A 15,979-nucleotide genomic window follows, 5' to 3' on the forward strand; every position below is an offset into this window, starting at 1 on the left:
CTGTTATTCCCAGGTGGTAAGGATAGTGGTGAAGATGCAAAATACTTGGAAGGATGATGGCAGAATGACTGCATAGATTAGGAGTCGTTTCTCCTCTCGAAGTGGTGAGACTGAGGGGGGATGTGAAAGAAGCCTGTTTAATGGAACACACAGTAAATTGAATGACTTGGAAATCAATAGCAGATTGTAAATGTGCAAGCGTTGCCAATCAATCCTGTCAGGAGTTTTGGAGAGACCTAGAGTGACTAGAAATGGGGAAACCTGTTATCACCAAGTAGTTCAAGTAACCAGCATTGGTGGGTTTAATGTGAGGTGTGAAAAATCTATGTGAGATGTAGTTAGTTACAGGGGAGTAATGGGATTGCTCTGCTGGGAGCCGGCATTGACCATATGGCGGAATTACCTCCTCCTGTGCTGTGATGATTAAAGTCTCCTCAGATTTGACCACTGATACTATGGAGTAATAATTATGTCTGTTCATGAGAAGACAATGGGACAGGTGGCCTGGACTCTGTGCCCGGAGATGCCCGTGGTCACACTTGTTTTTTGCAACTGCACAACTCCCAATGTCCCAGGGCCTTACAGCTATGGCCATTATGCAGGTGGGAGCAGTTTCTGAGAGGTGGCGAGGCTGAAGATGGTGAAAACCAAGATCCCGTCCTCAAATCATCTCATGCCCTTCTGACATTTCATGCCGTCAAAGCCTTCCACTGTTTCTCAATGAATCCAACGATCAGACATTTGCAGCAGTTGAAAGTCATTTAAATTTTATGTAAAACCATATTCAACCTGTATAAATTAACTGAAAAATGGTAATATGAAAATGTTTTGCAAAATAAACCCACTTGCTTTTCTGATGAAGGTGGACAGCCCCGTTCAAATGGTCCGTCAGCTTTGGGTGCCGTAAAGCTGAGTGTACCAATCCCACTACTTCAAGGTGAGGTCTGGGACAAGTGGGGCGGCTGATGCATCCTGACCTCTGAATTTTGTAGCATGTTTTACTGCAATGCAATGGGCAGGCATGGCAGTCCAGAGCGCACTGACAATGGCCAGTGGTCCCCTGGAACTCTCAGGAAAGAAGCAGTGAAAGCCCACTATTACCAACCAACAATCCAGAATCCCATCTGAACTGTTACTTATGAATCTGCAACAGTTTGTTGCAGTGTAGCATGCTATTCCTATATTATTATTGAAGTGTACAATAGCATATTGTACACAATATGTCTGAAGGATATTTCCAGGATCTGTGTTTTGCTACTTGTTCTCATCAAATTTTAATTTTGCATTCCCACTGATGTCTGTGAAATGAAAATAAGTGCTATGCTACATGCAGGCAAGGAATTTCATTGCATTCTGGTGTATTGACAATAAATTAATCTATTCTAATCTAATGCTTTAACGAGACCTGTTCCCAGGGTGTCTTCAGCAATAAACTACAGAATGAGGGCCAGATATGCTGACAAGCTAGTTCTCCTTCCCATCTCTGACTCTCACTTTATTGGAGATTCCTGATTGGTACACACAGGTCATGTGTGATTTCACTTGTGTGTTTTCTGATCAGCACAGGGAAGAATGTTGGTGCTGGGATTTCAGATGTTCTGGCATTTGGCATAGTACCACCAAATCCCAATAGTGATTGAATCTAGTGTTTACCAAGTATGAAGCATCAATTGATTTTAATTTGAACTAAACTCTAAGGCTGAAGCACCACCAGTTGCAATCATCAGGTCCTTACTGAGCTCATGACCTACACGTCCATATCATCAAAGCTTCAAAGATGTTCAATATCTGTCCATTACAAATGTCCCTTCTAGCCTGTATCACCATTTATTGCCAGTGTTGTGGAAGCATCAATGCACAATCATAGAGCTATCTGTCATTAACCAGTTAGTTTTGGGTTCTCCCATCCATTCCCTAATGTGATCATGCAGAACCATGCTGACTGTCATGAGCTGACTTCATGATTGTTCATTCACAATGCACCACATATGATGCTTGGCTCCAACCATATCCTGCAACTGTTGGGAAATATTCTACTTTGCAATATTTGACATTTCAGTGTATTTTTGTTGTCCGTAATTGCTGGTGACATCATTTTCTTTATTGTAAGCATTGCTAGAGAGTATATGTGCTTGGAAGGGCTCACTGTCACCCATGTACACTGTCAACTCTTAAAGTATTTAATAGAAAGTAAAAAAACACCCTTAATGTCTTCTGGAAGTAGTCGTTTTTATCCATCAATTTTTATCGCAACTTTCTCTGGTCACTGTGGCTAGGCTTTTAAACTGGAATTTTGAGGTAGTTTGGTAATTTGTGGTCATGTAGCATTAGTTTGCTGAAGAGTTCTGTTTAAAGTTTCCACCTAAACTCCTTGTGCACATCCACAATTGTATAAAATCTATCATGTTCATGCAAATGAGCAGCCTAATAGAGTGCATTGCCTTTATTTTCCTGGCCTTACTCAATACCTTTTGATAAATGATAGCCTGTTGCAGCTTTGTTTGCATCTGAATATAGATGTATCTCCAAGAAGGTGTTTTTAATCTGTCCACTGCATCAACCAATGAATAACCCAGTTTTAACCAACTGTTAATCACATTCAGTTTATAACAGAGTATTTGCAAATATTGCAATGGTGAGAATGCACCTGCACAGAATGATGCTCTACAGGAGGGCAAAGCATTCCATTAACAGGTTGGTTCACAAACAGAGTACATTAGCAAATCTTTGAATGTTATGAACACAGCATAAAGCTCAAAGGAAGCAAACGTATTCATACAGAAATAAATCTTGGGCTAAATATGAATTGCAACCAATCAAAAAAGAAGCAACAGTGAACTCAAGGAAAACTTAAAACATTCAAAACTGCAAAGCCAAGCCAGTAAAACACAATTAGAGTTGGAAATGGCCAACACGTATCCAAAGAGTGCACATTTGATTAATGTGCAAGAGAGACTGTTAACTGGATCAAAGTAAAATATCCTTATTTCACCATATCATGCAGCTTCAAGAGATCACTGAGAATTGTCACTTATAAAACAGGTATTTGAAGGATGTTAAAGTTTAATAATGAGACATCAATTATAAATTTTGCAAAATTATAAAACAAGGTTATACTCGAATGATTATAATACCTGCTAAGTTACTATCTTTTATATAAGATTTGGAACATGATTGCGCTTTCCTTAACCAAGTCTTGAGGGGGCAGTGGAAGAGAAGTGCAAAATTGTCAAGTTGTGGAGAGACTCAGTAAATAGGAGTTTGTGTGTGAACACCACTTGACAAATCTGACATTTGGAAATGGATGTCAGACTGAAGTTTGATGCATAAGGTACTAAGATGACTTGTGAAAATGGGGAGAGTCAGAAATACAAGACATGAATAATTAATTGATAATAATTATAACGATCAACATTTCAGGAACAGCTTCTTCCCCTCCGCCATCAGATTTCTGAATGGCCCATGAACACTACCTCGTTATTCCTCTTTTGCACTATTTATTTATTTTTGTAACTTATAGTAATTGTTATGTCTTTGTCTTGCACTGTACTGCTGCTGTAGAACAACAAATTTCATGACATATCTCAGTGATAATAAACCTGATTCTGACTCTGTTCCTTTGAGATCAGAGACTTTGAAAAGCAGTGGATGGGTTAAATCTGTAAATGATGTGAATTCTTTGTCAAAAAGCGAAAAGTAGTGTACTGTATGTGAGCGATGCCATACATATACATGCATCATGTAGTTGCAGAGGTGGAATAAATGAGCTGCAGACATTTTAGCAGCTCTCCGTGTCTCTTGGTGATTTATTATGATCCTGGCACTACATGCAGTTAGAGTACGAACCCACCCATATTTAGTGTCGTTTAAAAATTTTGAAATGGTGCTGAAAGCTGTCTTAGTCATTATTATATATAAAAGTTGAAGAGCGCAAGTTTACCTTCAGTCCAAAAATAATTGTTCACCACTTTTTCCTCTTCATAAATCAATTTTGTGGATTTGCTTCCACTTCATCCTTTATTGCGTTTTATCAAAATAACTATTTTATCAGATACCTTTTTGGAAGTCCATATACACAATATAACTATATTCTCCTCATCCGCTGTCCATAACCAATGAAAACTTATTTCCATTAGTTTTGCATGATTTTGGGTTTGCATCAATCCACTCTCCTCCATGCAGCTATTGGTTCCAGCAGCCCCACTGAGGTTAACTGAATGACCTGTGGATGTTGGGCTTGTTCTTGCATCCTGAATTGTTTATGTAGATAATTTGAATTTACTTGCTACACAGTTGAAAGATCCAGATTTTGTGAACAAGTTATATAGTTTACATATTGTCAGGAAGTCTCCTTTAAAAATTGCTTTAATATTCTGTTTTATATGATGAACATGCCTGTAGGAGCAGATGTCAAAAAGATTAAAAGAATTGTTCCAGTTGGATTCTCTAATGCTAATTAACTGACTGCATTGTTCAGACAATTCATGTTGACAAAAGGGTCAAAACAGCATTTTGCAAATATTTGACGTTGTTACCTGGACCCATTTGTAATGAGTGTGCAATGGCCAAGCTACAAAATCTTGCATAGATTGATGTATCCAATCAATGAGAAAATGGCACTTTCTAGTATCTCCAATACATGGCTTGCCAAACTCCCCCTTACATGGCATATTTGTGGTCTCCGAGATTTAAGGCAGAATATTGAATTTTGGCCAGAAAGCTCAGATGGGATTTTGTCGGCAATTTTTTTTGCACTGCCAGCCTGCCCTGTCAGTCCAACATGAGCTGCCTACACATGGCAGTGTCTTTAACACTTCATAAAGAATCAAAGAGCTAAATGTTGGAGTAATTCTTTTATCAACCCTTTTTCCACTTTTGCTCTTACAAAAATACTCTTTCTAAAAAAAAATTTCTATCTATATGGAGCCTTTGGGAATGTGTATAAATTTATTGAAATGAAAATCTGTACATTTAAAAAGAGGAAAATGTGTTTGACTGTTAATTTACACATTTAATGCTAGATTTGACTCAATGGTCCTTACCAGTGCATTAGGGTTGTTCAAAGTGACTAACATCTTCAAAGTCTATTCATTTTCTGTACTGGGTAGAATATCATCATATATTTGCAGAAGTTATGTGTAAACATCTCCCTTCCTGTGTTAGTGAAGCCCTTTCCTTAGCCACACCACTGACTAGTTAAGACCAAAGGCTGTTTCACCTATCCCATTCCCTTCGGCAACATCACACTTTACTCTCAGCCACAAAGTATTTGAGAACTTGCATATCCAATATTAAACTGGGCCAGAAACTGGAAGGGAAGGACAAAGAAGTTGAGTAAATTAATTACCACATTTAAAAGATAGGTATGTGCATAAGAAAGGTTTAGAAGGATATGGGCCAAACACAGCCAAATGGGACCAGATTAGGTAGGCAACTTGGTCTACCATGCTGAGTAACTCTGACTCTATACCTTGAGTCTACTAGATGACATATTGTGCATTGCAGTAAGGGAGGGATGATCACCCCCACCATAATTTCACTGGAGACTGCAAGGAGGTACTTCTTGAATTACATTTTCTTTCAAAGCTGGAAGCATTAAGACCATAAGATATAGGTGCAGAATTAAGCCATTTGGCCCATCTAATCTGCTCCACTATTCAATCATGGCTGATTTTTTTTTCTCAACCCCATTCTCCCTCCTTCTCCCCATAACACTTAAACCCCCCCCCCCCCCCATACCAATCAAGAACCTATCAATCTCTGCCTTAAATATGCCCAATGACTTGGCAACAAATTCCAGAGATTCACCACCCTCTGGCTAAAGAAATTCCTCATCACAGTTCCTCCAGATCCTAGAATCTCCTACTAATGGAAACATCCTATGTCCACTCTATCCAAGCCTTTCGGTATTTCATAGGTTTCAATGAGATCCCCGCCACCTTCCCCCCCACCAATTCTTCTGAACTCCATCGCGTACAGGCCTCATACGTTAAGCCTTTCGTTCCCAGGATCGTTCCTGTGAACCTCCTCTAGACACTCTCTAGGGCCAGCAAATCTTTCTTTAGAAATAGGGGCCCAAAATTGCTCTCAATGTTCTAAATGCAGCCTGACCAATGCCTTATAAAGCCTCAGCTTTTGTGTTCTAGTCCTCTTGAAATTAATGCTGACATTGCATTTGCCTTTACTACCAACTCAACCTGCAAGTTAACCTTCAGGGGATTCTGAACTAGGACTCCCAAGTCCATTAAAATGGATAGAAAAATATCCAATAAATATGAAGGCAAAGGTGAACATCTTGAATGATTTATTTTTTCTCATTTATTATATCTCAAGAGCTTGCCATGTGATAATAACCAAATGAGTAAGATGTGAACATCTCCCAGCAGCATAAGTACTTAGCAACCACAGCAATAATGGATGAAGTGAGTTGTCTTAAGTTCAGTTATTTGAAGAGGCAGGAGGGATGCAACAAAAAAAAAGGCTTTGATCTCTGGAAGCTTTTTTTTTGCAGACTGTTAGACGCATTAGTTGCTGACTTTGTAAAATGTTATATTCAAGTTTTTTGTGACTATCCTGCTGAAATACTGAGAGGTACTCCATCCAAACATTTTAATGTTTTCATGAACTGTGGGGAAAACGATGTTTTGATATTGATAATGTTCTTTTACTGGGTAGGGAAAGAACCCAGACCATGGAATGAAGTGTACAAGGCAAATCCATTTATTTTTGAGGACTGTAATTTTCTTCCTTTTTCCATCAGTTACTGTATGAACCAATGCAGAAAATTGTTTTACTAATCACTTAGAGTTTAAATTGAGGGATTGGAGCTAACTGCATTGTTTTCAGTAGCAGTGACCACAGAAATGGTAAGAGGAAAGTGGTCCAGTAACCACTGGCTGCTGTTTTCCTGAATAAACCCACCAGGCAGCAAAGTATGTATGGAGGGTTCATCATTGTTAAAGAACTCATCTAATAAAGGCTAAAATTCTAACTGTTTCAGGAATATGCCATTCAGCCCTTCTTGAGTCTGTTTAATATTTAATAAATCAATGAACCATCCTATCTTGATTTCCATTAATCCAATTTTTCATAATCCTTGTTGTCAAAATTCCTTTGCTATCAATTCCCATTTGATCTAAGCCCCGTTTCACTTTGCTGGGGGGGGGCATATACTCCTGGTTTTCCACTATTTAAGAATTCAGAGGTGGAGCTCTGGTCTCCACTTGGTGACATGGGGTGCCTTCTGATTAAGGGGTTGGAAAACAACTAAGCTAAAAACTTGGCCCACATGGCAAAAAGAATATTGTGTCAACTCGCCACTTTGAGTTAGAACTCGGTCATAAATCATGTAGGGCACGTGGAGCATTAGTGATGACTCAACATATGTAGAGAAGTCTTTGCATGAGCCGTAACTGTTGTAAGACACCTTTAAATATACTAGGCCATTTAGCCCTTTTCAGCCTGCTCTCCCATTCAACAAAGTTTGGTGGAGTTTAAGAGGCTTTTAGATCGACAAATGAATATGAAAGGAATGGAGGGATACAGATGATACACAGGAGGAGAACATTTAGTATAAACTGGCATCAAGATTGGCACATCTGGGGTGAATGGGCTGTCCAGTGCTGTACTGTTCTATGATCATGACTGATCCTCCATCTCCAATACCACAGCCCTGCTCTCTCCACATACCCCTTGATGCCTTTGTGTCTAGAAATCTATCCTCAAACTTGGCCTCTACAATCCTCTATAGTGGAGAATTCCACATGTTCACTAACCTCTGGGTGAAGGAATTTCTCCCCAGCTCAGTCCTAACTGTTTCACTTTGCATCCTGAAGCTGTTTTTAATTTGTACTTTCAACACAGCAATTCCACATCAGGATTGAGACTTGGACAAGAACATCCCATTAAACATGAAGGCACAGGAGACTGCAGATGCTGGAATCTGGAGCAACAAACAATCTGCTGGAGGAACTCAGTGGGTCAGGCAGCAGTTGTGTGGGGGGGGGGGGGGGGGAGGGGGGGAATGGACATTTTGGGTCAAGACCCTTCATCTGGACTGGAAAAAGTGACAGAGCACGGGAGGTGATAGATGATGAAGATGATGGAATCTGATGGGAAAGGAAGGTCAAATAAGGGAGGTGGGGTGGTTCTGCTGCCTGTTTCTTTCTACAGATGCTGCCTGACTGGCTGAGTTCCTTTAACATCTTACTGGTTACCCCATTAAACATGCTGCAATGTTTGTCTTCTGGCTGCAATAGTCATCCCAAACTGTAAGAAGCCCTAAAAGACGTGTCTTAATCTCTTTCTCATACAACCTTTTATTCTGCCCTCAGGTTGAAGAAACTGCTTGAACAGGAAAAGTGCTACCAAGCTCGGAAGGAGAAAGAGAACAACCGACGGCTGGGCCGGGTGCGAGAGGAGTTGGTGAAGCTGAAGTCATTTGCACTAATGCTGGTGGACGAACGGCAGATCCACATCGAGCAGCTCGGCCAACAAACCCACAAGGTGCAGGAGCTCGTGCACAAACTCCGAGAGGAGGAAGAGAAAGTCAGGAGCAGTGACGAGAGAGCCAGGGAGGAGGCGCAGAAGGTATTCCAGCTGGAAGCAGAACTTGAACACAAATCTGCCAAGTCCGTGCAGGACCTCGACGAGATGACAGCTAAACTGGCCAACCAGGAGTCCCAGAACCGCCAGTTACGGCAGAAGCTGTCAGCTCTGGCCCACCGGTTTGAGGAGCTGGAGGAAGCCAACAAGAGCCTCCAGAAAGCGGAGGAAGAACTGCAAGAGCTGCGGGACAAAATTAGGCAAGGGGAGTGCGGCAACTCCAGCCTCATGTCCGAGGTGGAGAGCCTACGCAAGCGGCTGCTGGAGATGGAGGGAAAAGACGAGGAGATCACCAAGGCAGAGGATCAGGGCAGGGAGCTGAAGAAGAAACTGCAGCAGGAAGAGCTCCACAGCAGCAGCTTGAAGTTGGAGGTGGAGAAACTGCAGAAGAGAATGGTGGAGTTGGAAAAACTGGAAGGCGCTTTCAACAAAAGCAAATCAGAATGCTCCCAACTGCACATCAGCCTGGATAAAGAAAAGGCTCTGAGCAAAGATCTGTTCAACGAGTTGGAAGCAGTTAAAGCTCGCGTGAAGGAACTGGAATCCTCTGAGGCCAGACTGGGAAAGAGCGAATTCAGCTTGAAAGACGATCTGACAAAGCTGAAGTCGTTCACAGTGATGCTGGTGGACCAGAGGAGAGGGGTGGCCGAGAAGCTGAACCAAGAAGAACAGAAAGTCAACGAACTCAACAACAAGCTCAAGGAGGAGCAAAGCAAAACCACAGAGGTAACAGAGAAGCTGATCGAAGAGAGCAAGAAGCTCCTCAAACTGAAGTCTGAGATGGAGGAGAAGGTGTCCACCTTGCTCAGCGAGAGGGAAGAACTGGTGGTGAAGCTCAAGAGCGAGGAGCAAAGGTCCAGCGAGCTGAACCTCCGCTTCGGCCTGCTGAAGAAGAGGCTGGAGGAGGCCGAGAGCGACGCTCTGCGAAGTCGAGCCACCCCAGAGGCTGACCGTCCTCCCGAGGAAGCACAGCCGGACAGCCCCAAAGTGAGGGAGCTGACGCTGGAGGTGGAGCGCCTGAGGTCCCGGCTGCAGCAGCTGGAGGTGGTGGAGGGCGACCTGATGAAGACGGAGGACGAGTACGACCGACTGGAGCAGAGGTTCAGGACCGAGCGCGACAAGGCCGACCAGCTGAGCCAGCAGCTGGAGGAGATGCGGCAGCAGGTCAGCCGGAGCGAGCAAGGAGACGGCGGCGGCCGGGAGGCCGAGGCCCGCGGGCGGCTGCGGCTGGAGGAGGGCCGGAGCCGGGAGCTGGCGGCCGAGGTGAGGGCGCTGAAGGAGAAGATCCACGAGTTGATGCAGAAGGAGGACCAGCTGTCGCAGCTGCAGGCCGACTACTCGCGGCTGCGGCGGCGCTGCCAGCAGGAGGAGGACCGCAACAAGGACATGGGCCTGGAGGTGGTCAGCCTGGCCCGCGAACTAGAGCTCTCCAAGCGCTGCGGCCGCGCCCTGCGGCCCAGCACGGACGGCCGCCGCATGGTGGAGGTGCCGCTCGCCTCCACCGCCGTGCAGACGGACGGCGCGGCGGGCGACGAGGACGAGCACAACGCCGCCGTCTTCATCCGCCAGTCGGTGCAGGAGGAGAACCACCTGATGAGCCACCTGCGCCAAGGCAGCCTGAGGAGGCCGCCGGCCGTGCTCGACCGCTACCCGCCAGCCGCCGGCGAGCGCCGCTCCTGGATCCCCTGGGCCAAGCGGCGGGAGGCAGGTCCCGGCCCCGACAAGCCGCTGCTCGTCTCCGGGAAACAAGGGCAGCCGCTCCACATCCGAGTGATGCCGGACCAGGGCGGCAGCACGGCCACGCTGGAGATCACCAGCCCGGCGGCCGATGACTTCTTCTCCAGCAGCGCCGTCATCCCCACGCTGGGGCCTCACAAGCCCCGCATCACCATCATCCCGGCGCCCAAGGCCTCGGAGGGCCGCTTCTCGCCCGAGCGCCCGGCCTCGCCCGTCACCATCACCACCTTCTCCCGGCCCGGTTCCCCCCCGGGCCGCCCTCAGCCTCGGCCGAGCTCCCCCGACGTCTCCTCGTCCCCCATCCAGATCGTGACGGTGAGCACGGTCCCCGGCTGCGAGCCGGCCCTGGGCCCCGAGCCGCAGGAGCTGCCGGTGGGCCGGGCCGTGTTCAGGGTGAGCCCGGACAAGCAGCAGCAGCAGGGAGCCGGCCGGAGGTACAGCCCCAACGCCAACATCATCACCACGGAGGACAACAAGATCCACATCCACCTGGGCACCCAGTACAAGCGGCCGGCCGGCGGCTGCTCTGAGCCCGGCGCCCCGCTCATCACAGTGCGGCCTCTCGCCGTGCCCGCCGATGGCAAGGAAGGGACAGGCACTGTTGTTCGCTCGCCTCGCCACTACACCCCGCCCAAGAGCTCGCCCAGCAAAATGACCAGCAGCATCATCATAACTCCGGCCAGCACCTCGCCCACCAGGACCACGCCGGCACTGGTGAGTGTCCCAGCCTCGAACCGGACGCCGCCCTCAACACCGTATTGGTTTATTATTGTCACATGCACCCAGATACAGTGAAAAGCTTTTGTTTGCGTGGCATCCAGAGAGATCTTTCCGTACACGAGTACATCGGGCAGCAAAAAGAAAAACAGAATGTAGAATATAATGTTAGGGCTACGGAGAAAGTGCAGTTCAGGTAGACAAAGTGCAAATCTAAAGGCAGCTTCGTTACAACTGGAAATGAAAAACAATGGTAGCTCTGACAAAGGGTCTCAAACGTTAAATCTGTTTCCCCACAGATTCTGTCTGACCTGCTGAGTTTTTCCAACATTTTCTGTGTTTTTTTTTCATTGGGATTGGCTGATTTTCCACAATAAGTGGCATTGCATTGGTGAACTTTTAGGTATTTTATGCTTCCAAGTATGAATTGCAATTGATGTAATAGTATTGGTTTATTATTGTCACTTGTACCGAGGTGCAGTGAAAAACTTGTCTTACCGAACAAGAAAAACTTGTTCATGCCGATCAATTCATTACACAGTGCATTGAGGTATTACAGGGCAAAAACAATAACAGAATACAGAGTAAAGTGTAGTAGTTACAGGGGAAGAGCAGTGCAGGTACACAATAAGGTGCAAGGTCATATCAAGGTAGATTGTGAGGTCAAGAGTCCATCATCGTATAAGGGAACTGTTCAATAGTCTTATAAGTATTGATTAACACATTCTTTCAGAGTGTTGAAACCTTGGTTGTGGTGTGACTGCCAGGAAGCGTCCACAAAGGGCATTCAATACTCTACCCAGCAGCCAAGTGGTAGGTTTGTGGGTGGCTGGAGGTTAGGTAAGAAATAAGTCCCCACTAGGAGTATGCTACTTGACCCCAGGCACCTAGAAATGGTTGATTCTTAAATAGTTTCGCAAGACAACCTATATCATAGTCATACATACTGCCCAGAAACAGGCCCTTTGACCCACCATGTCCATGCTGACTGTCAAGTACCCATCTATCTAATTCCATTTGCCAACACCTGGTCTGTAGTCTTCTATGCCTTTAGGATTCAAGTGCTTGTCTAAATACTTAGTAACACATAACAAAAATAGTGCTCCCCTTTTGAATTTTAAAGTAGCTTGTCTAATAGTACTATTAATCAATGAGGCCAGAAACGATTGACACACATAAGGGCTGCCCGCCATGGGTACAGAGCCAGAGTTCAGACCATTCAGTCAGTAATAACATAGTTTACATCATTTGATGTGTTGAAGAGTAATAAATATTTTTCAAAATTTTAACATGGGGTTAAACATCACTAATTATAAACCGAAAGCTGCAACCATAAAAGCAGATCAAATAATAAAACACCATCCGATTACGAGCTTTTTTTTAATATCAATAGTTCCTAAAAGTACAGTTCTTGAAACTAGGAGGGAAATCCCTTAAATTTCTTCATTCCCAAAAATCTCACTAGTGAATGAAATGGATGCATGGATAGGAAAGGTTTAGATGGAATGTGGACCAAATGCAGGGCAATGGAACTAGCTGAAGTAGACAACTTGTTCGGCATGTATGAGTTGGGTTGAAGGGCCTGTTATCATGCTGTGTTACTCTGAGTCATTATCTGGGAGCACTTCCCTGGTACCAATTACAGATTGAAAAAGTTCACAGCATGGGATGTCGCATGATTTCTTGATGGTCCCCTGGAGGTGCATTACTTTATTGATTTTTCAATAAAATCTTTCCCTAGAGATCTAAAAACCTAGGCACCTTAAAAACAATCCAGTCAACTTGAGATGCTTTGTTATATAAAAGCTCCAGCATTCATGCCTTTTGAAAGGCATCACCCAGAGATAACGTATAACAATTCATTGGCCAACAGCACCACTGACATACCTTGTCCATACCTGGTCTGGCCAAGGTTAGGTTACTTCACTTTGATCTTAAAAGCAGGGTACTGATAACATTAGATTGTTTATAAAGAATGAAACCCTTTACCCAATTGCTCAAGCTAATATTGTTCTTAAAATAACTTGCCCCAATCCTCTAATGTGGCATCTCGGCCCAGGTATCAATCCTCTTGCTTCTCCATCATTTGAAATTCCTGTCAAAGGCATTTCCAGCTGGAACAACAACTAATTGAACATTATTATCCACCTCATTTCTCTTACAAAAATCTTATTGTTTTATCTCATAATTACATCTTCCAAACTAATGACTACATACTTATACAAGAGAGGGTCCAGGATATCAATGGCCTGTAAAAATCCCTTCTTCCTTATTATTTCCAAGGGGATTTAGACCTTAGCTTGGTGGTCTCAGACCATCATTCCCTTACCCTTGAGTATAATAATTCCTGAAAACCACATTTAACATAGTATTTAGTGATACCTTGCTTATAATTAGGGAATACTAAAAGGTGTAACAACAGCTCTAAATATCTCTACTGTATGGGTTTGAATCTCACTTTCAATAAGTTCAGGGACCAACCCTCTAACTTAATTAACCAATCATCACCCATGCATCCTCTCGATGGCCCCTAAGTGCTTCTCAAATGCATGTAGGGCAATAAAATCCATGGTATTAAAAATTGAAGTCTTATTCCTCGACATCATAAAAACACCTGCTGCTTTATTCACATTAATCTCGACCAGTTTTAAAACAAAATTTCTGAACAATCTTGATTTTTTGACGTGCCTTTGCGAGAATCCAAATTAAAACCACATTCCTTAGTATTTAAAGAACATTGTAAAATGTCCATAATAATATTAAATAAAATTAGAGAAAGCAGGTTACACTGTTTAACCTTTTATTCGGGATGGGCCCGGTCTTTGCTGTATCACCTTCGATTAAAGTAGAACTTTAATAATAAGCTACTAGCCATGGAATCAAACACTTTGGGCTAAATCCTAAAAACTACACAAGGTCCTATTCCGCAAGGCTGCTGTTAATGAGTTGGTTAAAATTGCAATATTTTGAGTATAACCAGAAGTTGCTGCCACTGATCTTTTCTGTCAGACTTTCTGGCTGACCTTTTAACTAAAATTTTTGTGAACACCCTGAGAAGCATTAGCAATTGGCTCCAGTTATCAATATTTTACATTTTTATTGGATTGTCCAACTTTGAATAAGGACAGTGAGGCTGGCACTTTACTGCATTTTAGAATCATTGAGTTGTACTGTACAGAAATGTCCATGCTGACTTTTTACACTAATCTACACTAATCCGATTAGCCCACATTAGGACCATACCCTTCTATGTCTTGCTTAAGTGTCTATCTAAATGCCTCTTAACCTTAAAGTTTTCCCAGGGAGTAGAATTTGCTCTAATATTCTATCCATTTTCTTAACCTCACCTAAATCCAGGCAGCATGCAATGTCTTTCTGTTTTGGTCCTAGTGTGTAGGTGTGTGTAGGATCTGGGGCGAGCTGGGGAAAGGGGGGAACATAAAATGGGATTAGAGTAAATGGGTGGTTGATGGTTGGTGTGAACTCTGCCCATTTCTGTGCTGTATCTTTCTATGACATTGGTCAAACCACCCATCAGTTGCCTTGCTAAGGCTGTCCAATTTTCCTATACATCCCTCTGAATCACCTTTTCTGCCACCATTGCCCTGAATTAAATACCATCCTTTCCTGACATGCTTCAATCTTCTGCAGTCTGTTGCCACTGACCACTGAACTAGCTACCATGATTTGTGGATTGCAAAGCCACACATTTTTCTTTGCTAACTATGTCTTTCTTGCTGCACAGAATGTCCGCCTCATTTAAAAGCTGAATAACTGAAATTCTATTGTCACTAGTAGAATCCATACCAGAGCTATAATTCTCATTGTTGTTAGAGGAATTGATGTTAACACTAATATTGTCTAAAATTATCCTATTGGAGCTCACAATACCATCGTGGACATTGACAGCCATGGTATCTATCTTCTGCACTGTTGTCTTTCATTAACTTCCACAATAACATCCGATTAAACAGATTTTGCTTCAAGTGTCATGTGCCTCCTAATATAGTCGACTATGCGATGCTTGTCAGAAATCTTTTTGTTTGTCTTCACATTTGGCAGCAATCAAAACTTAATTGATTTTGGTTCTCTCACTCTTCACTGCAAAAATTCAATCTGTTCCAGGTCTATGTTCAAGTGGACAAGGGCCTTCCTTTTCCATTGGCATCTCTAGCTTCCCTGCATGAACCCTACCTTAGAATTGGTAACAGAGGGTGCCTGTGCCATTCATGTTGGCCTGGTCCCAGTTTTGAAGAACCAGCAGAAGGAGCCAGCTCCCTCTGGTCTCACGTCGATCCTACCCTCGCTCGCCTCACAAGTGATGTTACCCTCATGTTTTGCATAATGATAATCCATTTCATGTTACTTGTCAACCTTGCTACACCTACCACATTGCATCTACTTTGGCATTCCTCTGTAAAACATTAAAGGCAACCAATCCTTCACTGCACACAGGATATAACTATTCCTTCTAACCTCTGTTAAAATGACATTACTAGTAAGTCTAAAACTGAACTGAGGGACCAATATCCCTTAAAAGCTATTCCTCCTTTAAAACGGCAGTCCTAAAACTAGATTTTAACATCTGAGAGCATAAAATAGACTAAGATATTAAATTGGAAGAATTTAAATTTCAAGATTGTTAATTAAAATAACTAAAACTATCCTGGCAGACCGTCCAAAAGGGCAACAGGGGCCAAAATCAGACTTGGAAAATAATCATGCTTGACCAGAGCTTTTCTTCCTTTAGATTTGTATCTCTCCACCTTCCATTGTACTTTTTCTGACATTATCAAATGATCTTGATTTACCCCAGGAATAATATATCCCAGTGAAAGAGGGAGAATTGCATTCGATGTCTGCTCCTCAAAGGCTTTCATGTTAACATCTGTTCGTCCATCAGTCCTGCTGGATAAATGGA

General features: G+C 43.4%; 1 protein-coding gene across 1 annotated transcript in view; it reads left to right on the top strand.

Annotated features, from left to right (window-relative positions):
* Positions 1–15,979, top strand: part of LOC127567968 (filamin-A-interacting protein 1-like) — a 289,283-nt gene that overhangs the window by 249,009 nt on the left and 24,295 nt on the right. The window contains exon 5 of the mRNA XM_052011210.1: positions 8,334–11,055. Within this exon, the coding sequence (XP_051867170.1) occupies positions 8,334–11,055 (2,722 nt within the window). The remainder of the gene's footprint in view (positions 1–8,333; positions 11,056–15,979) is intronic.

The sequence above is a fragment of the Pristis pectinata genome, chromosome 3 (assembly GCF_009764475.1).
Source record: "Pristis pectinata isolate sPriPec2 chromosome 3, sPriPec2.1.pri, whole genome shotgun sequence".
NCBI classification, from domain to species: Eukaryota; Metazoa; Chordata; class Chondrichthyes; order Rhinopristiformes; family Pristidae; genus Pristis; species Pristis pectinata.